At 36.9% G+C, this 22,549-nt stretch overlaps 3 protein-coding genes and 1 pseudogene across 3 annotated transcripts; 3 read left to right on the forward strand and 1 right to left on the reverse strand.

Annotated features, from left to right (window-relative positions):
• Positions 1 to 517: 517 nt before the first annotated feature.
• LOC125602478 lies at positions 518 to 2,341 on the forward strand (annotated as a pseudogene).
• A 2,118-nt stretch (positions 2,342 to 4,459) lies between these two features.
• LOC106451195 (transcription factor E2FA) lies at positions 4,460 to 7,803 on the forward strand. Its single transcript, XM_048774098.1, is given in 14 exon segments — positions 4,460 to 4,861; positions 5,216 to 5,408; positions 5,485 to 5,538; positions 5,628 to 5,777; positions 5,780 to 5,801; positions 5,921 to 5,975; positions 6,075 to 6,127; positions 6,211 to 6,261; positions 6,358 to 6,406; positions 6,497 to 6,562; positions 6,655 to 6,731; positions 6,832 to 7,087; positions 7,287 to 7,356; positions 7,439 to 7,803. Coding segments are annotated over 14 exon segments (1,443 nt in total). The 5' UTR covers positions 4,460 to 4,612; the 3' UTR covers positions 7,537 to 7,803.
• A 39-nt stretch (positions 7,804 to 7,842) lies between these two features.
• On the reverse strand, positions 7,843 to 9,990 carry LOC106451197 (HVA22-like protein j). Its single transcript, XM_013893078.3, has 8 exons — positions 9,874 to 9,990; positions 9,687 to 9,785; positions 9,542 to 9,597; positions 9,330 to 9,428; positions 8,862 to 8,918; positions 8,718 to 8,781; positions 8,409 to 8,630; positions 7,843 to 8,311 (listed from the first exon to the last, which is right to left on the reverse strand). Exons 3-8 carry the CDS (start codon positions 9,571 to 9,573, stop codon positions 8,018 to 8,020), a joined length of 768 nt encoding a protein of 255 aa, XP_013748532.1. The 5' UTR covers positions 9,574 to 9,597; positions 9,687 to 9,785; positions 9,874 to 9,990; the 3' UTR covers positions 7,843 to 8,017.
• A 3,852-nt stretch (positions 9,991 to 13,842) lies between these two features.
• On the forward strand, positions 13,843 to 14,601 carry LOC125602479 (transcription repressor OFP6-like). Its single transcript, XM_048774099.1, has one exon. It carries the CDS (start codon positions 13,959 to 13,961, stop codon positions 14,505 to 14,507), a length of 549 nt encoding a protein of 182 aa, XP_048630056.1. The 5' UTR covers positions 13,843 to 13,958; the 3' UTR covers positions 14,508 to 14,601.
• Positions 14,602 to 22,549: the final 7,948 nt, after the last annotated feature.

Raw genomic sequence — 22,549 nt, forward strand, 5'->3', positions numbered from 1 at the left:
TAGCCTGGGACTTAGTGAAGAGTAAAACAGCTAACAAAATGTTAAGAAGAAGACAGGGACTTTTCAAGGAGCCCAAGGTTCCTTTCTCAGAGCTCTTCGTTTCCAGCTAGAGGAGCTCGTGATGACATCACTAGAAAGAGCATTGATGCAACACAACACCAAAGGCTTAGCTCTAAACCTGTAGTTGCAAGTGGTTCCAGACCAAAGGCAATGGCATCTCCAAGCAGCGGTGTTTCCACCAAGCGCAACAGTTTAGTATCTGCTCCCCTCAAAAAACAAATGTGGGTAAGTACACTGAGCTGTGGTCTCAATATGTCTTGTTATAAGCAAATTCTTATCGGTTTCTCCTTGTACTGTGTCAGCCTGTGAAAACCCGTTTCTAAGACTGCAGCTAAAGTCCCTGTTTCCAAGTGAGTCAAATGCTTTCTTATTTAAATATGTGTATATATAAGCCAACTAAGCCAATATGAAATTGCAGATTGGTGGTAGATGAAGTTCTAAATCCATTAAAGATGAAATGGCAGGCAAGAACACTGAAGATGCCCCATCAACAACAGCTGTGTAAGTCCTCTTTTATGCCTGGGATTTTGTCCTAACCGGCCAAACCAAACCAAAGTTTTTGGTTAGTTCGGTAGGAGTTTGGTTCGATTCAATAGGTTTAATAAAAAGTTTGGTTTCTGGTTTGGTTGGTTCGGTGATCATCGGTTTTCTTTCAATAAAAATATATAACCAAACCTATACGAAAAAACTGAACTGAACTAATCTAACTAACTAGATTTCGAACCAAATTTAACGAAATTATCCGAAATTTTAAGAAATTAAACCAAATCGAAATCAAAAACTTTGGTAGAATTCTCACAAACCGGACTAACCAAATACCGAACCTAATTTTATTTCGGGTTGGTAAGATTTATGTCGAACTGTACTACCCGAACCCACAGGGTTACCTCTTTGTGTTGGATGTGGAAGTACTGTACATTAAAGAGTGAATGCATCTGTACTTACAGGGTGGCAGAGAAAGTATCTAAACCAGTGAAAGGGTGAAGTGGCAAGCAAGGAAGATGACGACACCCGTTCAACCACCACTTCGTATGTCATTTTCTTCATGTTCTATTCTATGTTTGTTGATGACATATATATATAATGTTTGGATGTTGCTCAGAACTTCAACACCTCGTGGGAGAAGAAGCAGCGTTGGGTCTGCTTCTGGATTTTCATTTAGGTTGGAGGAAAGGGCTGAGAAACGGAAGGAGGTTGCGCTATGCTTACAACCTTTTCATTTGGAGCATTTTAGAGCAGATTATAGTCTCCTCTTAACTTGTGTCTGGTTTTTCAGTTCTATATGAAACTAGAAGAGAAGATCCAAGCTAAGGAGGTAGAGAAGACAACTTTGCAGGCGAAGTCAAAGGTTAGTTTAACACATCTTCTGTAATGGATGCAAACTCTTTCTTATTAGTCTGACATCTTCTATAATGTAGGTGTTTGTTCAGGAGAGTCAGGAAGAAGAGATCAAAAGGTTGAGGAAGAGCTTGACGTTCAAGGCTGGTCCCATGCCTAGTTTCTACAAAGAACCTCCACCTAAGGTTGAATTGAAGAAGGTTTGCTTCTTTGCTCTTTCTTCCGTGTGATCATACTTGTCCTGATGTTATGTTGATGTGTGGTTCGTTGAAATGTTGTAGATACCAACTACTCGTCCTAAATCTCCGAAGCTAGGACGCAGAAAAGTAGTAGCAGTGATGCAACAAACAGGAGGTGAGACTGGTGCTCCTCGTGTGACAAAACCAAGAGACTCACCATTATCATCATCATCTAGCTTGAAGAAACCATAACAAAGTCTCAGCCAAAGACTGAGTCAGTGAAGGTTAAAGAAAGGAGAAGAAGAAGAAGCAGAGAAAAGAAGAGAGGAACAGAAGACTTCTTCTACTGTGGCTGCTAAACCTGAAGAGAAGAAAGTAGAAGCAGAGGGAGAGAAGGCTTCTTGCGTGTCTGTGGCTGCTAAACCGGAAGAGATTAAACCGGAATCCAACAACATCCAAGTGAAGGCTGAGATTATGACTACTGAAGTGGCAGTGGGAAGCTGATAAAAGCAAGAAAGGCTTTGGATCTTGGAATAAATCTCTTATCTCTTCTTCTTCTTTTTCAAAAGCTTTAGTGTGAATAGAGTTGTTTGCATTGCGTCATACTTTGAGAGTTACTCTCCATTTCTTTGAAAGGCTCAGATTGTTTCTTTAAAATATGGTCTTTAATATTTGTTGGATTCAAAAAACTGTAACTTATATTTGTATAATGAGGATATATGTGTGAATTTGAAGAGTGAAAACATGTGTTTGAGTTGTACAAATGTTAAATATCAAAGGAGGATGGTGGTGTTTAAACTTACTAAGGTCAGATACAAGCAAGCATCATCGGTGGTGTATTCTGTTTTTGCAACATGTTTGTGGTCGGCTAAGTGTTTATGCTTGGAGTTGTTAACGGTTGGTTTTGAGTCTTTGACTAACGTTGGATATATACTTGGGAGTTTCAGCTAATGAAGTATTTGGAGTTTATTAAGGCCGAAATTGACACAATCAAAAATGGATTATACTTGGTAGTTGTTAACCATACAAGATTTTATGATCCAAAATGTAAAGTGTACCTCTTAATTCTCACAATGTTTTATATATGTAAGACTTCTTTTACGGATCGATGAACACGAAATGATATGAAGAAAGACAAAGTAGAAACGGTCTTAGTATTACACTAAGACACTTGATAACATTTTGACTTTGACTAGAGAAGGCCAGCATTACTACACATTTGTGAATTTTGAGTGAATGAAAATGTCGCTTCAAGTTTTTTGGCTTACTTATTGGCGACTCCGAGCAGTCAAGTGGATCCAAGTTTACAGATCTGATTTGCGTAGGATGACTGTGTACTACTGATTATAGTGTTCACCGCGGACAATTAGGTAAGAATCATGATGATCCATAGCCTTTTAAGTCCTGCCATTGGTTTATAATCTGATTCTCTAATCACATGTTTTTCTTCTCTTTTATGGGAGCATTTGGTTTCTCGAGGTACAATTCGACTTTGGGCTTTAACTTTATATCGCCTGTATACATTATCTTCTTGGCCTCAAACGTGCTTTAATGTACCACGCTCGTGACAACAAACCCCAAAACGATACCTAACACTACTCCTATAAGAAGAACTAGAGTTTATTCCGCGCATCGGATATATTTTCATTTTATAAATATTTAATTTTGATATTATTATAAAAATTTAAATATATAATTTATATCTTAGTATTTTGTATTTTATAATTCTTTAATTTTATTGTTTAGATTTCTTATTACTCTATTAATATAGGAGTTTGTTTTATACATTTTACCTTTTTATTACATTTTCGAGTTTTCATAATTTCAAATAATCAAATAAAAAATATTTTTCAACATATAATTTTTGAAAATATATAGCTGTAAAAATAAATTTTTAACATATGTTAATAACTTCATTTGTATAAAAAAAATCTGACCTTTTGAACCCGTTTTAGTGGTAGATGATAATTTATTTAAATGAAAGCATTATATTACGTAATTACGAAATTAATTAATGCAATATTTAATAAAAATTATTTAAAAAATTAGTATGATTTTGTTAGATTTTTCTCAACAGATTTTGTTATAACTGAAAATAAAATTCAAATCTATAGTTAAAATTAATTTATTATTAATATTCCTATTAATTGTTATGTCATATTATGTGATTAATGAAATGGTTCTATTATGACTTTTTTATGGTAGATAATAATATCTCAGTCTGAGTTGGAGACACTGGATTATGATTTTCTTTTCAAGTAACAAAATAATCAACACTTCTGTACTACGCTTCTGTGCACAACCACTAATCATTAATAATATTTCTTTCTTTCTTCTAAAAATACAATCAGTTATGTTTTCTAGTACTCCCTCCGTTTCACAGTAGTCACTTATACATTTTTCTCACATATTAAAAAATCATTTAAATTCATTTATGTTTTCATTAATAGAACAAATCTAACCAATAGTATTTCAGATACATAGATTTTTATAAAATCAATGCATTTTGCAATTAATTTTCAGCTGAAATGTTGTATAAATTGCATTGGTATTGTAGAATGACACTCTTTGTGAAACAAAAAAAATGAGTTAAAGTGATACTTAATATGAAATATAATTTATGTATAACAAAAAGAGAAGCAGCACATGTATTATAAACAAATTCTATCTTAATCTCTTGCTTTAAATAAGATTCAAAATGAAGCTCTTAAAAGATCTGTCAATCTATCCGCGTCACCATAAACCCAAAAAGAAAAAAAATTCGATTATACCGTTACAAAGGACATTGACGTAAAGTAAGTGGGGTCAATCTGAAAACAATATAAAATTAGAAGGGCACAAATAGAAACAAAAATTAAAAGGCTTTCTCTCGCTGGAGGAGGTGTAGGCTTCCCTCCACATCTCTATGCCCCCCAACACAAAAACTCCTCCCTTCCCTCGTTTTCTGCTCTCTCTCTCTCTCACTAAAACCCTCGCCTCCCCTTTCTCTCTCCTCCACCGGGATCTTCGAATCGAACTCCGCTTCACAACGATCCATGTCCGGCGGCGTACGATCTTCCCCCGGTCCTTCTCGCCAGCCGCCGCCGCCGCCGTCGTCCTCGGCAGCTTCTGTGCCCGTGGTGCCACCTATAAGCCGACACTTAGCGTTCGCCTCAACGAAACCGCCGTTCCATCCCTCGGATAACTACCACCGATTCACCCCTTCGCACCTCACTAACAACCTCGTCAATGGCTGTGGAGGACTCGTAGATCGGGAGGAGGACGCCGTCGTTCTTAGATCTCCTGTGAGTTCGCCTCGGGTTTTTCGATTTTGGATTTAATGCGATTATCGCGAGGCCTTGTCGAATTTTAACCTCAGTTTAGCTTCACGATGGTACATTTGTGTGCGAATCGAATTACACGAACTCGACACGCGAATCTAGTCAACCATTTATTCCAATTGTTATGGTTTATTGAGCTCTAATTGTGCAGTTTTGATTTCCCCAACTGTTAAATTGTGTGTGAGTCAAAGTGTTAGTATCAAAGTAATGTTACATGAGGCTTGGAGTATTTTATTTATTTATCATGTGCAATGTTTGCAGTAGATTCTATTGTTGTGGAAAGTTTCAAGTTAAATAACAGTTTTAGGATAATTGCAGTCACGGAAGAGAAAGACGACTATGGATGTGGTTACTACTACTACCAGTTCTACTAGTAATGGATTCACGAGTTCTGATGGTTTCACTAGCAGTCCCTGCCGAACTCCTGTTTCAGCAAAAGGAGGCAGAGTCAACATCAAGTCAAAGTCCAAAGTAAACCAGTCCATTCCCCAAACACCCATCTCAAATATTGGTAAGAAAGAAAGAACTACTCTTTCTTGTTTGAATTATCCTCCAGAGAGCTGATTGGGTTCATGGTAAATTTGCAGGTTCTCCTGCCACACTAACTCCTTCTGGAAGTTGCCGTTATGACAGTTCTTTAGGTAATTAATTAACCCACTGTTTCCTATTTGTCTCTAAGATTTAATCCATGGTGTGGTGAATATGAAGATGCTGATATAAATCTGTTCAGGTCTCCTTACGAAAAAGTTCGTCAATCTTATCAAACAAGCCAAAGACGGAATGCTGGACCTGAACAAAGCTGCAGAGACATTGGAGGTGCAGAAACGTCGTATATATGATATTACAAACGTTTTGGAGGGGATTGATCTCATTGAAAAGCCTTGAAGAACCGAATCCTTTGGAAGTGAGGATTTTATGATATAATTATTATGCTTATGCAGTTCGAAGCATCTCTTTGTTGGGATACTTCTTCAGTCACTTAAATACATCTATACTCACCTGTGGATCAATAAACTTGACCAGGGGAGTTGATGCTTCGGGGCCTGGCGATGAGGATGCTGATGTTTCTGACGTACAGGTGCGGTATATCACAATGCACTTGATAAATTTATTACGCACTTAAGTGAAATGGCATGCACTTAGATTCTGGCCTCGGTTGATTGTTTTCTGCTTGCAGGCAGAAATTGAAAACCTTTCCCTCGAGGAGCAAGCGCTAGATAACCAAATCAGGTTTCATAGCATTCATTTTAAGAGTTTTGGGATGTTGTGATTATCGACTCAACCATTGCTGACGTTTAGTACCTTGTTTTCAGAGAAACGGAGCAAAGATTAAGAGATCTGAGCGAAAATGAAAAGAATCAGAAGTATAAATCTCCGTATATCTATTGTTTTATAGGCTAATTTTTACTTAAATGCTATTCTTATGATGGGGACTTAACCAATCTATCCCCATTGTTCAGATGGCTTTTTGTAACCGAAGAGGACATCAAGAGTTTACCAGGCTTCCAGGTCTGTCCTTCCTATTTCATGTCGTCTGCCAATCCCAAAACTTTCTTTTTTTTCACTTATATCTCAACTCTCACTTTGCTGCCCCCGCAGAACCAGACACTGATAGCCGTCAAAGCTCCTCATGGCACAACTTTGGAAGTCCCTGATCCAGATGAAGTTAGTCTCTTTCAGCAACTTTGGAAGACACCTGCTATTCATCATTAGATGCGAAAATGTTATGATAATATGTTTCTTATCCACATTGACAGGCGGTTGGCCACCCTCAAAGGAGATACAGGATCATTCTCAGAAGTACAATGGGTCCTATTGACGTATACCTTGTTAGGTACTTTTCTTTCTCGTTATGAATATATGTCAAGGAATTCAAATGATAGAAGGAAGTCACTTTTCTGCTTACATGTCTTTTACTTTGACATCATGTTCAGTGAATTTGAGGAGAAGTTTGAAGACACAAATGGCCCTGCTGAACCACCACCACCACTATGCTTGCCTATTGCTTCTTGCTCGGGATCTACAGAAAACCATGACATAGAAGCCTTAACTGCTGATAACACAGGAACTACCATTGAGGATCAGTTGTCTCAAGTACATGCACATGCTCAACCGGGCGAGACCTCTGATCTTAATTATTTGGAGGAGCAGGTAGGTGGAATGCTTAAGATTACTCCCTCTGACGTCGAAGTAAGACACCCTTGATTACTTTTAAAAATTACTCGGCAAAAACTACAGAATTTCATATCTGATATGTCATCTAAAATATAATTGCGTTACGCAATTGAACTTATCAAGTAGCAATAAAGCCACTCTTCAACTTCAGAAGTCCTGAAACTTTGGCATGACTCTCGCTTACCTTTTGATGTGGTCTTACATATTCTTGCAGAATGATGATACGGACTACTGGCTTCTCTCCAATGCGGACATTAGCATGACGGATATTTGGAAAACAGACTGTATCCTTTGATTTTTCAAAACCTGTTTCTCTTTATAGCTGTTCAGTGGTATATAATGCAATCCTTAATTCATATGCTAAAGCTGGTATCGATTGGGACTATGGAATAGCTGATGTGAGTACTCCACCACCGATGATCGGTGACATATCCCCAACCGCTATTGACTCAATCCCGAGATGATGCAAGAAGATCAAACATGCATCTCATCCCAAATGATTTTCTTTCTCACCAACTCTTGGCGCCCCAATCAAATCTAAGGAGGGACCAGATACAGAAACGTGTATGGACCAGTGGCAGGTGCGTACCATAAATTATACGATTAAAATTATGATCTCATTTATCGCTGGAGTGGTGTAACGAGTGACAATGTAGAGGAGTACTGGTTAATGTAAGTTCAAGAGAGATATATATTGGTACACTAGTTGATTATAAATTTTGACCATTCAATTGCATCGTTATTATCTGCTAAATGAGCTGCACACCAGGTTTAGTTAACCGACACACAAATATTTGTATTAATACTTCTGCTTAAATTTACAAAACCACAAGAACATACAAAGTTCAGCTGTTTTGTTCTTAAGACGGTTTCAAAACTTTCACTTTTCTTTGCCTATACTATATATAACAAATTGGAAGAGGCTCTCCACGTTTATGTACGTTACTATGATGCGGCCTGAGACCTGGAGTTAGAACGGCGAAGCCTGGCTCGGGCATCGGTGATGGGTGATCCTGGAATTGTATCCGGAATGTCGACTCCTTCTCCGTTGAACGTTCCCGCTGCTTCTCGGCCTGGTGTTTGTGGTGGTGTCGGTGGTGGCCACTTCCTCCCCCTGCTCGTTTGCTTCTCTAGCGATCGCAACGCAGATAGTGATTTGTTCAACGCTCTAGGCGCGGGCGGCGAGTTCGGTTCACTCTCTGTCTCCACCGGTGACTGCGTTTTAACGTTCACGTTCGGCTTCACAAAGTAACACAAAAGGGTCAGACATTATCAAGTAGTACTAACATATTTTAACTGAGAGACAATATTAATTAGACAGCCTATGGGTTAGTACCGGTTGGTTAGCTGCGGCTGCGGCAGGGAACCGGAGCGATTGGGCGAGTACATATTGAAAAGCCTGGATGAAGGTGGATTGAGCAGCCTGGGCAAAGTTGTGGAAGTAGAATATGAAAAAGTCCCAAGCTCTAGCTCGCAACTCCATAATCTTTCTGTCGATTTCTGTCTCATGCTGAGCTATGTATGGCTTCAACAACGTCTCATACACATGTCTCGTTCCCTTCATCCATTGTTTCTCGAGTTATATAATTAGTGGATAACCATTTATATAATATAAGTACTATCCAACAAGGCAAATGTCTAGTACCTTCGTTTTGGGATACCACAGATATACGAAGAAGACCACTTTCATTTCTCCATATAACGGTAACCTGCAAAATAATAATTGCATTTGCCAATTATTTAATGAATGATATATTATAAATTAGGGCATGAATAAGATATTTATTACCATGAGATAAATATATCGCCTACCCTCTCGAACGACGAAATTAGCGCCAACAGTATCCTAAATATTTAAACACAAATATTTAGTAAAAATAACCATTTTTTGAATATATACTGAGTTGAAACTATAACGTGCATCCCGTACATTGATGCCTCAGTCAAATTATTCTAATAGAAATGTACCATTAGTTTCTAAGTTGTATATTACAGAATAGTTCGAAACAAAATGGAATTTTCTTTCAAAATATATTGGAGACTTTTGTAGGAAATATATCTGAAATTAATTATAGATATTTTCTAACAAGCAACACCAACCTTATCCGAATTTCGTTATCTTCTAACTTCTCAAAATTAAACAATCCAAAAAACCAAAAGAAATCTAACTTTCACCAAACTAACACCATTACAACACATGCGCAGTGGATTTATATATGAATGTTATAAACATAATAAGGATGCTATTTATAAGTACCAGTATTGGCACCAGAATCTGAGTTCCTCGATATCAACTTTGTTCTTCTCCACCGTTTTAAAGCATTCGAAAGCTGGGTATGTGTACCCTAATATTAATCTGCCATCATATATCACCATTTTTATAATCATATATATACATACATTAATCTATCAAGACATCCAATTATGATGAACCAAATAAATAGCAAGATAAGATAGGGCAGGGCATACACAAGGAATCTGATGATGAAATCTCCCAACATCTTCAACCAATTCAGAATTATTTCCTGCTTGTACATTCCATTACAAACATAAGAGAACCGATTAGCAAACCCAAATGATAATTATTTTTAGCAGATAACAATTGTTAACGAACCTATTGAAGAAGATCAAAGAAGTTAGGAAGATCTCGTCCTCGTATGAAGAAGAATGTATGGACTTGTTCTTTTTCCCGAGGAACCCAGAAGGATCAAAGCTGCAAATGGTACAAAACTATGTTTATTGGTTACGGATTTCGTATACTACAAGAAATTATAAAATAAATATTTAAGTTAATAACAAACCTAAATTAAAGGAGAGGGTGTCTCTCCGATTTAAGCAAAAGAAAAAAGAAAACAGAAACTTTGAATCTCAGAGAGAGGAAAAAAGATGGAAGAGAACAATGTTTTATATATATGAGATGCTTAGAATTATTTAGGAAAAAAGCAATAAAAAAAAACAAACGGTTTATTTCTTGCCACATACGCTACTGGGATCTTTGGGGGCACGAGGAACAGGTTTTTCGGTTGACCGTTACCCTCCGAACTATGTTTTGAAGGTTATTCTCGTAATTTACAGGATAGTGGGAGTATCAACTATCAAGATACGGCTTTTTGGCTTAAATGGATCGGGGTAACAAATTATATGGGTTAATCTAATAGCGATTTATCAATCTCATAAGGCCCACTACAAACCCATTTAAATATTTTGGAAAAGTCCAGACTCCATCAGTGCTCGGAGATTGACAAGAAAGAGTTCTCAGTAGAATGTAAAATTTATTAAATCAAAACCTTTGTGCATCAAGTGCAAATGTTTTAATGTGTAAAAGAGATAAAAAAAAATATTTACTCTGAAAGAGCTATGAAAAAAATTTCCCTCATGGCATTGACTCTCTAGTCCCAAACTATGTGATCCCTCTTCAAGATACATGCTTCGTTTATAGACATGGTTTCAGAAAACATGTGAAATGAACCTTATATTGTTGAATATCCGTCTCCTTTTTTATCCTATTTTTTTTTGTCTGTTTCTAAATCAGAATTATAACGAGCTCAATAAAACGAGAACTATAGACTTCAAAATCAAGAATTTTTTGGGAACCATGTTACTGATTTGACTGTTTCACGGCGTCTAATATCCATGTTAATGATTTCACTGTTTTACGGGTAGGACTACTGAATATTAAATCTCATTCACTCCCCTGGCTTTTGCATGTTGGATTGACGTTTTTCACCCAAATTGAAAAACAAGTTGAATATGTGGTCATACAAAACTTGATATTTGTACTTGTGTTGTATGTAATCTGTTTTAAAAACTTTTTAAGTACGGTACATTAATTTAAAATTATCACTAATAACATTTTAAAATAATCAAAATATTTTAGTTCAGTATTTTATACGAATTGGAAAATGTACATCACTTTTGAAAGCATAATAATCTTGTACTTTATAGAAAAAAAATCAGATATATCTACTACGTAAGACGTATATGCTGGCCAGCCATATAGATTTGACTTCTGAGACACATCATAAATTATCAATTACTTGACAGGATAAAATAGTTTATTATAAGTTAAATAACGGGCTTATTGGCGTAATAGCTATATTTTAGAAGGAAATCAAGAGTATGAACATGATTTTGACAGAATGTAGTGATTGTCTTTTTGCCAACATTTCAGCCGGTTATACCCTTCTACGTAACAAGTACCCAGTTCCTTCACATAAAATAAACGACGTGGTGATTTTGTGACCCATAGTAACAATGAGAGAATTTTGGAAGCGTGAAATAAAAATCAGAGGAAGAAAAATATGCAGAGAGAGGAGTAGATGAAAATCGGAAGTGTAAAGGAAACAACGTTAAACAAACGGAGAATGCAAGAATCGTATTACCATACTATATATTTTACATAGAGTAGTAGAAATACAGATATAGTTCCAATTCAAATAGCATATGCATAATATAACGACAGGTGGAGTGGAATTCCGAGAAGAAGATCTGCTATTCCATTTCCGCTAGGTGGAGTAGAATTCCGAGAACCGGGGCAGAATTTCTACTATTCCATGTAACTACTATTTCATGTAACATAAACCATGTTAATTATAGATTAGCTGCATAGTATATCATGTATATATATTTAAGTAATATAATGGGAGATTGGAGAATTGTATTTACATTCCTAATGAGTCAGATGAAAAACAAATATAACGGAGGTGATAATAGAACAGTTAAAAGTAATCACTAAACCTAAGTTAGGGAAATATAAACCCCAAGACATAGATAACCGAACCAAATCCTGTTTGAAATTAAATCCACATGTCATAATAGACAAGATATGTATTTACACGCTTCATAAGCAACATCAAATATAAAGCTAGGGGATATGATAATAGAACAGTTGAGTGTAAACATTAAACCCAAGTGTAGGAAATATAAACCCCAATACATAAGGAAACCAAATCTTATGGAAATAAAAACTTCATGACCACATGGAATACCAGTGGGAAAAGTAGGTACAAATCTTATTGTGATATGTATATATTATTGTAACCATTTCATTCCATATACGGTATACTATGTGAGTTGGATACAAATTTAATGAAAGAGTGATAAAACTACACTTGACATTAAACACTAGCTGCAGAGTACATCATGTATATATTTAAGTATAATAATGGGAGCTTGGTGACATGTATTTACATTCATAATGAGTCAGATGAAATACAAAACTAACTGAGGTGATAATAAAACAATTGAGAGTAATCACTAAACCGAAGTTAGGGGAATATAAACCCCAAGACATAGGTAACGGAACCCAAACCTTCTTGAAATTAAATCCACCTGACATTCTAGGGGACATATGTATTTTCTTGCCAGTGGGTTCACAGCCTGTCTCAAACAATCTACTTGGAAGCTCTAACTCGTCCATAACAAACCTGGATGTTATAAAAAAAAGATAGACAAAGAGTGAGGATGGTTCATCGTGGCAAATGCAATATATAAATGAACAATGAGCTAAACAGAGGATGAACCGGGAGAAGAATGGAAAATCATTATGAGTGGCTTTACTATTCGATATGAAATGGAATACTTTGAAAGACATACTATTTGACTTGTTTAGAAGATATGAATACTATTCCACTTGTTAATAATAGGAACAACAAAACGTACATGAAGAACTTACGAATCAAACCACACCCAAACACTAATTGCAGCAAATCAAGAATAATGAAAACCTATAGTCTACGACATACAATGGTATAGTGGGTGACAAATACTATTACATTTGAAATAGAAACCAGATCTGGAAATTTATATTATTTATACTGACAGGATAATTCTAATGAATGATATGCTACAATCTGCACATGAATTACTACACCACATAGTTCACAACATCGACATGAAACAACTCAAATTTAAGAAACTCTCACACAACCCGGAAAAACTCAAACCCTAAATCAATTTAAGAAATTCCAACCTCAGAGGATGAAATTCCGTCACCGGAAGTATGGTATCCCGGTTCCTTCACAATGATAAAGACAACAAGTAAAAACCCTAATTTTGACGAGATAGAAAAATCAAATCAGAGAAACAGAGAAGAAGCATATGGAGTCCTGAACTTACGGCGGTGTCAGAGATTTGAGAAACCCGCTATGCCATGAAGTTGGAGATACCGGCAATTTAACTTGCCTCCGCCGAGATCAGAACGCAGTAGCGAAGACGGAGACGAAACCGTTAAGGATTAGAGAAGACAAAGATGATCAGAAGAGAGAACGACGGAGATGCTCAGGGGATTGCATGCGGAGGCGAGCGGGTGGAGGAGAATTGCGGCAGGGGCGTCTAGAGTGCGAAGTACCACCGATGAAGAAAGTGAGAATGGAGGTTGTGTGGAAACGGAAAGGACACGATTTACTTTGAGGATAAAAAGTATTTTATTTTTAATGTTTTTTTCTAGCAGGTGAGCCGGTAAATTGAAGAGGGTATCACAGTAATATTATGTATATAAGACGCCGTGTATACATCCGTTAGGGTAAACCACTAGTCTGCTAATTATAGTTTTTTTCATGTCTATAGACCCCAATTCCCCTTAAATAACTCAATAAATCTAATATTTTTTAAAAAATTAGTAGAGTAAGTAAACGTCAAATTAATGCCCATGCTGTCGTGCATTTATAGACCTATACTAATGTTTAAAATAACATTCAACAAATTCAAAATAAATCTCAAATTGTTTCTGAACACCAAATTAAATATTAATGCAAAGAGTTTACTTCTCATTAAACCATCACAGTCCCCACATGCACCCTTTAATACCAATCCCAAGCAGACACTCTCTCTCAAATCTATTTTATCTTTACAGTCAGAGAGAGACAGAGTCACAAAAGAGACAACAATGGCGGTGAAAAGCAAGAAGAAGAAGATGGTCTCTGTTGTTGACATCGGTTGCAGCAACTGTAAGTTCCCAACCTTGACTTCTTTTTTCAACCGTTCCTCCAAAAAGCCCCGCCTCTACTCCTCTACTTACGGCCACGGCCACTCCTCCTCCACCACTACCACCGTCTCTTCCTCCTCCAACATTCCCTCCACAACTCACTGGTTCTCCGACAACGTCTCTTCCTCCTCCGCCGCCACACCCTCCGCCGCTGTAGCCGTCGAGAAAGACTCCGATGACCCGTACCTCGATTTCCGCCAGTCTATGCTACAGATGATTCTCGAGAACGAGATTTACTCCAAAGACGATCTCAGGGAGCTTCTCAACTGCTTCCTCTCACTCAACGAGCCTTACCACCACAGCATCATCATCCGCGCCTTCTCCGAAATATGGGAAGGAGTTTTCTCTGCCGCCGTCAAACGCCGTGGCAGCGTCCAAGAGTCTCCGCTCGTCCGTCATCATGGACCGTCACGGGCCTCACGTGATTACCATAATCACCATTACTACTGATCGATGTAATGTATAATAACTCTTTTAAGTTTAAACTAAGTATCATGCCATGTCACCAATAATGTATTGACACGTTGACTATCTATTGCACCTACTACCGATGTGTCAATATATTATTGGGTTTGGGCTTTTAACTTCTTATCTTAGCTTTGGGATTCTCTTGTTTGTCTTTGAACCAAGGGTAACGAAAACAATGGTAGAATGTTATGTAAAATGTGTTGGATAAGCTTGGATCACAAGTTTCCTTTTCCTATGAGTTGTGATTATCTTTAGGATTAGGAAATATGATTTATGGAAATACTATTGAAACTAGGAAGTTATCTAGTTATATATATATGGAGATGCATATTGTGTTGCATAACATATTGATTGAATTGTGATTTGTTCTTTGAGAACTTGTGATTGAATAAGAGAAGGACTTCTTATTATCTTTGCTTGTGATTCTATATTTGGTATCAGAGCCAGACAAAGTTTCTTGAAGAATACAAACAATGGGTGACGTTAAAGACGCGATCGTGTTACACAAGGACACCGGCCCCTCCGGAGTCAAGTTTCCGATGTTAACTTCCTCTAACTACACTGTCTGGTCCATGAGAATGAAGATAGCACTAAAGGTCTGTGAAGTATGGGAAGTAATAGATCCCGGAACCAAGGACGAGAAGAAGAACAATATGGCTATCGCGTTTCTATTCCAGTCTATACCAGAAGCTTTGATCTTACAGGTTGGTGAGATCGACACAGCTAAAGGAGTATGGGATGCAATAAAGGCGCGTCATGTTGGGGCTGAACGTGTGAAAGAAGCTAGGTTACAGACCTTGATGGCAGAGTTTGATAGACTCAAGATGAAAGAAGGAGATAAGATCGATGGCTTTGTTGGCAAATTATCCGAAATTTCCTCTAAATCTGCTTCATTAGGAGAGATGATAGAGGAGCCAAAACTTGTTAAGAAATTCCTAAAGAGCTTGCCGAGAAAGAAATATATTCATATCGTTGCATCACTCGAGCAAGTTCTAGATCTCAATACAACAAGTTTTGAGGATATCGTGGGAAGACTAAAAGCATATGAAGAAAGAATCGCCGACGAAGAAGATGAAGCAGAGACACGAGAAGACTCTGAAAAATTGATGTATACAAATACAGATTATAGTATGGAGGGCTATGGTAACCGTGGTCGAGGTCGTGGAGGACGATCAAATTGGAGAGGAAGAGGCCGCGGCCGCGGGACGTTTCAACAACAACGAGAAGCATACAAGCAAGGAAAAGGTGGAGATGCTTCACATATTACATGTTTCAGTTGTGATAAACAAGGGCATTATGCCACTGATTGTCCTGAGAAGACTCTAAAGCTACAAGAGACCGTAGAGAAGAAGGATGAGGATACGCAAGAGGCAGAAGCTCTCATGATGCATGAGATAGTTTATCTAAACGAAGATAAGGTCAAACCTAAAAAAGTTTGAGGCAGAATCAGATACAATGGAGGTGTGGTATCTTGATAACGGTGCTAGTAACCACATGAGTGGTAATCGAGCTTTCTTCTTCGAGCTTGATGATACAATTACTGGATTGGTACGATTCGGCGATGACTCGAGGATCTCAATAGTGGGAAAGGGTTCAATACGGTTCATTCTCAAGAATGGTGAGAAGAAAATACTAAGAGATGTTTATTATATACCGGGACTACGTAGTAACATTATTAGCTTAGGACAAGCTACTGAGGCAGGATGTGAAGTTGCCATGAAGAAGAACACACTGACATTGCTTGACCGAGAAGGAAACACATTAATCAAGACGATGAGAACCACGAACCGTATGTACAAAGTGACATTACAAGCTGATCTCGTGCAATGTCTACAAGTCAAAAGCTCTGGAGAAAGCGTATTATGGCATGCCCGTTTAGGTCATGTTAACAAAGAAACAATGAGAATGATGGTCAACAAAGAGTTTGTCGAAGGAATACCTAATCTAAACCGAGACACCGAAGCTTGTGTCTCATGCTTAAAAGGAAAACAATCCAGGAAACCCTTCCCACAAGCAACAAGCTATCGAGCTGACAAGCTTCTCGAACTAGTGCATGCTGATCTTTGTGGCCCCATCTCACCGTCAACTCCAGCACACAACAGATATGTTTTCGTCCTCATCGATGATCACTCACGGTATATGTGGACTGTACTCCTGAAGGAAAAGAGTGAAGCCTTTGAAAAGTTTAAACGCTTCAAAAACCGTGTGGAACAAGAAACACGTATGAAGATTAAAACATTGAGAACTGACAGAGGAGGGGAGTTTACTTCACGAGAATTTCAAAGCTATTGCGAGAAACATGAAGTTAATCGACACTTAACTGCACCATATTCTCCTCAGCAAAACGGAGTAGTAGAACGACGCAATCGAACACTCTTAGAGATGACTAGAAGTATTCTAAAACATATGAGTATGCCAAACTGTCTTTGGGGTGAAGCAATACGACATGCTACCTACTTGATTAATCGTGTTGCGACAAGATCATTAAAGGATAGAACTCCTTATGAAGCTTTGAAGGGAAGCAAACCGAATCTCTCTCATCTTAGAGTGTTCGGGTGCGTGTGTCATGCACGAACTGAGACGGCAGGAAGGAAAAAGCTCGATGACCGATCCAGAGCTCTAGTTCACTTAGGAACAGAGCCGGGATCAAAAGCATACCGGCTGCTCGACCCATTGACCAAAAGAATTGTAGTGTCGCGTGATGTATTGTTCGAGGAAGAACGAGAATGGAACTGGAGTGATCAAGCTAACGGGAGCTGGATCAATAACAATGCCGCAGACGGATTTGATGCAGGGGAGTTTGAGATGAACTTGAGGCAATTAAACGGTAGTGAACCAGAGAATGGTAGCTCCTCTGTATCTGATGATGTCGCGAGTGTTGAAAGCGAACACGGAGATGAAGATGAGTCCAATGGTGATGACAATGGAGACGAGGATCAGGCTCAACCAAGGCGATCAACAAGAACAACAAATAAGCCATCTTATCTAGATGACTATATTTTGATCGCCGAAGAAGAAAGCGAGCAGTTGTTAATGATCATAAACGCCGAACCATGCGGGCTTGCCTAAGGCCCAAAGTGGACAATATCGTACTAATAAGATAAGATAGAGTTGGACACGGGATTTCACAATCCCAACAATTGGTATCAGAGCGCGGTTGACGAGAAATCTGCTTCATTAGGAGAGATGATAGAGGAGCCAAAACTTGTTAAGAAATTCCTAAAGAGCTTGCCGAGAAAGAAATATATCCAACATTCTCCCCCTTAAGCTTGAACCTATCTTCACTCACATCTTTAACACCAATCAGATCCCTCATCTCCTTGAAACGAATTCTACCAAGTGATTTAGTAAGTATATCCGCCTTTTGTTCACTCCCCGGAACATGTTCCACTTCAATTTGTTCATTCTCAACACACTCTCGGATGAAATGAAACCTCCTATGAATATGCTTACTTCTTCCATGAAACACTGGATTCTTTGTAAGAGCAATTGCCGATCTGTTGTCAACTTTGATGATTACTCGCGTACTTGCTTTCCCAATTGCCTCACTTAAAAGTTCCTGCAGCCATATAGCTTGTTTTGCAGCTTCAGTGGCAGCCATAAACTCTGCTTCACAAGAAGATAGAGCTACTATCTCTTGCTTTGTTGAACTCCAAGTTATGGGACTTTCTCCCAAGTAAAATATATGACCTGTAGTGCTCTTGCCATCATCGTTGTCGACATTATGGGAGCTGTCACTGAAGCCTAACAACTTGGTGCTTCCTCCACGCGGATAAAAGAGACCAAGGGAGCACGTGCCTCTTAGGTAACGAAGTACCTGCTTCAATGCCGAGCCATGTGATGCACAAGGAGCTTGCATGTACCGGCTAAGTACTCCAACTGAGAACGACAAATCAGGTCGAGTGTGCAACAAGTAACGCAGGCAGCCAATGCTTCGCCGATACTCCTTCTCATCAACCCTTTCCTCGTTAGGCTCCTTAGAGAATTTTGCATTCATCTCCATTGGTACATGAGTTAGATTACACAAGCTCATTCCGGTCTCTTCAAGTATCTTGCGAGCATATCTGTCTTGATTAAGTGTGATGCCTTTATCACTTTGCAAGACTTCTATGCCTAAGTAGTAGGTTAACTTTCCAAGGTCACTCATCTCGAACTTAGTTGCCATCTCTTTATTGTCTCAGGAGAAGAACGAAAAGTGTACAAGCTTAAGAAGGCTCTCTATGGCTTAAGACAAGCACCAAGAGCATGGAACATAAAGCTCAATCAAATACTTCGTGGTTTAGGCTTTTATCGATGCTCAAAAGAGCCTTCGCTCTACCGTAAGGAAGAAGGCCGAGAGATCCTGATTGTAGTGGTTTACGTGGATGACTTATTGGTTACTGGTTCATCCCCAAAAGGCCTCGTACTATTAGAGTTGGACATCTCTTTATATATTAGACTCTCCTTGTCTAATTCTCCAATGTGGGACTTAGTTTGTTATCTCACATTCTCCCCCTCAAACTAAGGATCACATTCATCTCGTGTCCCACAACTGACTTCCAGGATCTTCTGACTTGATTTCTGCCACACACCTCTCATTCCTAACTCATAGGATACCCATTCATCACTCATTCATCATTCAAAGGGTATTTCGGTCTTTCTTGCAGATTTCCGTTTAGACCAAATATATTTTCTAAGCTTGGATCACAAGTTTCCTTTTCCTATGAGTTGTGATTATCTTTAGGATTAGGAAATATGATTTATGGAAATACTATTGAAACTAGGAAGTTATCTAGTTATATATATATGGAGATGCATATTGTGTTGCATAACATATTGATTGAATTGTGATTTGTTCTTTGAGAACTTGTGATTGAATAAGAGAAGGACTTCTTATTATCTTTGCTTGTGATTCTATAAAATGACCTTTCGTTTTATGAACTACTGTTAAAAATAGACATGCTTCTGAAATTACATCTATATACTTTGTCTTAAACTATTACAACTATATAATGCATCTTTGACGTTAAACTATCTTACAAAATACTTGCAATACAAAGAAAAGTCGTATCTAGATGTTTTATCTTTCTGTTACAAGAAAAAGAGAGGACGTTTTCTCTTTCTGGGTCAAGAAGTTGTATTTAGACATTTTACATTTTTACCAACAAAAAAGGTTATATTTAGATTTTAGATGGTCAATATGCGATTATTTTTTGAGACTTTGATAATTTTTTCTGCAACTTGTATAGTCTATATAGCATGTTAGATAGTTTTATATGCTAACTAACAAGTAAAATGTTAATGTATATAATTGTCTTGAGAAGAGTTCCGAATTTCACACATAACACGCAAACTTAATTGCAATCCCTTTTAGTTATCTTGTTATAGGTTAATATGTTTTTTTTTTTTTTTACAAATATGAACTTCGATACATAAAGCTTCGGTTATGAAAAGACTATATATCAAATATCAAATCAAAGCAGTTTAGAAATACCTTATGGAACTACGCTACATGGCAACAAATTTTCTGGCTACAACCAATATACAAATAATTATGATGGAATTTATAATATAATATCACTACATGCTTAGATGTTGATTTTTTTAGTTGTAATCGGCCAAAATCGAATAAGAACAGATATTTCGAAGATTTTGTGCACTCGTGACTCTCATAACGATGATGACGTGAACCTTCCGAAAACCAGTCCACGTGAACTCTTTTTGTTTATTTATCCTTAAAGTACGGATGTGCGGAAACGTAAGATCGTAGTAACAAATTTTAAAGTCATTTATACTATCACGTAAGACACTGTCAAAGAATGATGAATGTACGAAATGGTCGATAGATAATATTTTCAATACCCGTAAATAAAAAAGCTTATACAGCCGAAAACAGTTAGGTTTACAATTTTTTTTTTGTAGAAATGAACCACACAATCACACATGTCTTGTGAAGTAAATAAAGCATTATGTATCGTTTTTTTTCTCAAATAGGCCATTACAACATCTCCAATCAATCTTTATCTTTTCTTTTAAAATAAATAGTTTTAAAATTAGAGATAGATTTAATTTTATGTATGCATCTACCCATCTATAATGGATAAATACTACTTCTGAAAAAAAAAATTGTAGGGTGTTACTTATTTGTAGTATACATTTGTTGGGGTAACAAAAAAAACAAATTTGGCTTCGGTATGGAGCCAAAGTTTTGGTATGATAGTTTTTCTGAGAGGGGGGGGGGGGACCAGCTACTTGAAGTGTGCTCATTAAGGACTAGTATCCAACATGTCAAATAAGTATGTCTTCAATGTACATGGCTTTAAACTACTAGCGACATTTTTTTGCTAACATCACGTGCTAGCTTAATTAAGATGTATCAACATGTTGAGGCCTGATGAAGACGAGCATTCAGCATCAAGATTGTAACTAACTGCACACCAAGAGTTTGGCCGTGTGCTAGTATATATCTCGAATACCAATCTCGAATTGTATATCAGTCTTTGATGTTAATACTTTTGTTGCCAAATTCAGGCTGTATGATCTATTCTGGAAGCATTCTGATATCGATTTGTTGAAATTGCTAATAAAGACGAAGAAGCATAGCATAATTAAATTGACTACCTAGCTATATTATTAAAATATACTTATTTCCTGTAGTTTATTTAGCGTGTTTCAATTACTGAAACCGAAAACTGATCTTTCGTATAGTGGGATTGAGTACAAAATACCAATCTGGGAGGAGGGGGGCAATATATTACTAGTATGCAACATCAAATAGATTAAAAATAATGAAAGCATTTCTCTAAAAACAGGATTGTATTAAATGAAAGCACTATTCGTTTAAACGTTACTAATTTCATACATTTATATATTCAGAGTAGAATCAAAACTTCCTTTCTCATTTTTAGGTTGTAGTATATTACTACTAGTTAAAAGAGGAAAATACAATACCAGTAGTAGTAGTATATTACTAATACTTATATTCCAAAATGTTTCCTTGCTGCCCCACAAGAGTATTTTTCAATACGTCCATGTATTTCTACAATGGATACACTATTCACAGAAAAGGAGAGAACATATTGGCCTTGGACGGTAAAAGAAATGCGAGCGCATTGGGATTTGATATTCGCAATAATTAGAAACAGAGTAATAAATGGTGAGGCAGAAACTTCAATGTACCATTTTACTACAGCATTTCACTTCTTCATCTGTATTACTTATTCATGATGACTTTCTTTTTTTTTCTTTTTCCTCTGTATATTCTTATTCATCATGATTCATGAATTTGTTTTTTCTATTGATACTGTGGGCAAACGCTTCTTACGCCTTCGGATAGGATCCATCCTTTTAAATATTTGTAATTATTAGTTCTATCTAGTGACCTACTCAGCTCTACAGACATGTCAAGAAAATTTCATTTTTTTCTGTCTTGAGATTTGACATTGGTTCCCAAAGTAATTTAATTCTTCACTGTCCCACTAAATTTCTGGTTCGTTATACGCTTCAACTAAACAATGTTAAGAACTTTAACGGCCGGAAACATTTAACTAGCTGGGATACTCGGCCAAAGACAAGGCAATCAATATATGTAAAATCCAACCAGACACTTAAAGAATAAACTGTGCGAATCACGAATAAGTATTGTTTGACCAAAAAGGCCGAATTGATATAAAAAAAATTACAAATTAATGTTATAGTTAAAATATAAATATTCTAATTTTCTGATGTTTTTATCAAAATATAATATCTTTATATATATATTAAACATCATTTTGAGTTCTATATCTTAAATATAACTTACAAAGAAAAATCTCAAATATAATTTTTGTGAAATTTTATTTTTTTATCATGATATATAGTTTAACAAAATTGTTTTTTATCTTTTAAAAGTTAAAATTGTGTCGTTAGTAAGACAATTTTCAATGTATTTTGCTATTTTCATTTTTAAAATAGATGAACTCTATAATAAAAATAAAATATGTTTTAATATATATTTTAAAAATAATAATTTTTAAATATAGAGTAAAAAATAAAGGAATACAAGA

Source organism: Brassica napus, unplaced genomic scaffold, assembly GCF_020379485.1.
Source record: "Brassica napus cultivar Da-Ae unplaced genomic scaffold, Da-Ae ScsIHWf_2869;HRSCAF=3653, whole genome shotgun sequence".
Classification (NCBI taxonomy): domain Eukaryota; kingdom Viridiplantae; phylum Streptophyta; class Magnoliopsida; order Brassicales; family Brassicaceae; genus Brassica; species Brassica napus.

Coding starts and splice junctions, on each gene's coding strand:
- LOC106451197 (XM_013893078.3), bottom strand. CDS start 9,573: ATGTTGGGAGATTTCATCATCAGATTCCTTGT. Junction 9,429..9,541: donor TTCATCATCAGATTCCTTGT/GTATGCCCTGCC, acceptor ATATGATGGCAG/ATTAATATTAGGGTACACAT. Junction 8,631..8,717: donor TGTGGTATCCCAAAACGAAG/GTACTAGACATT, acceptor CAATGGATGAAG/GGAACGAGACATGTGTATGA.
- LOC125602479 (XM_048774099.1), top strand. CDS start 13,959: ATGGCGGTGAAAAGCAAGAAGAAGAAGATGGTCTCTGTTGTTGACATC.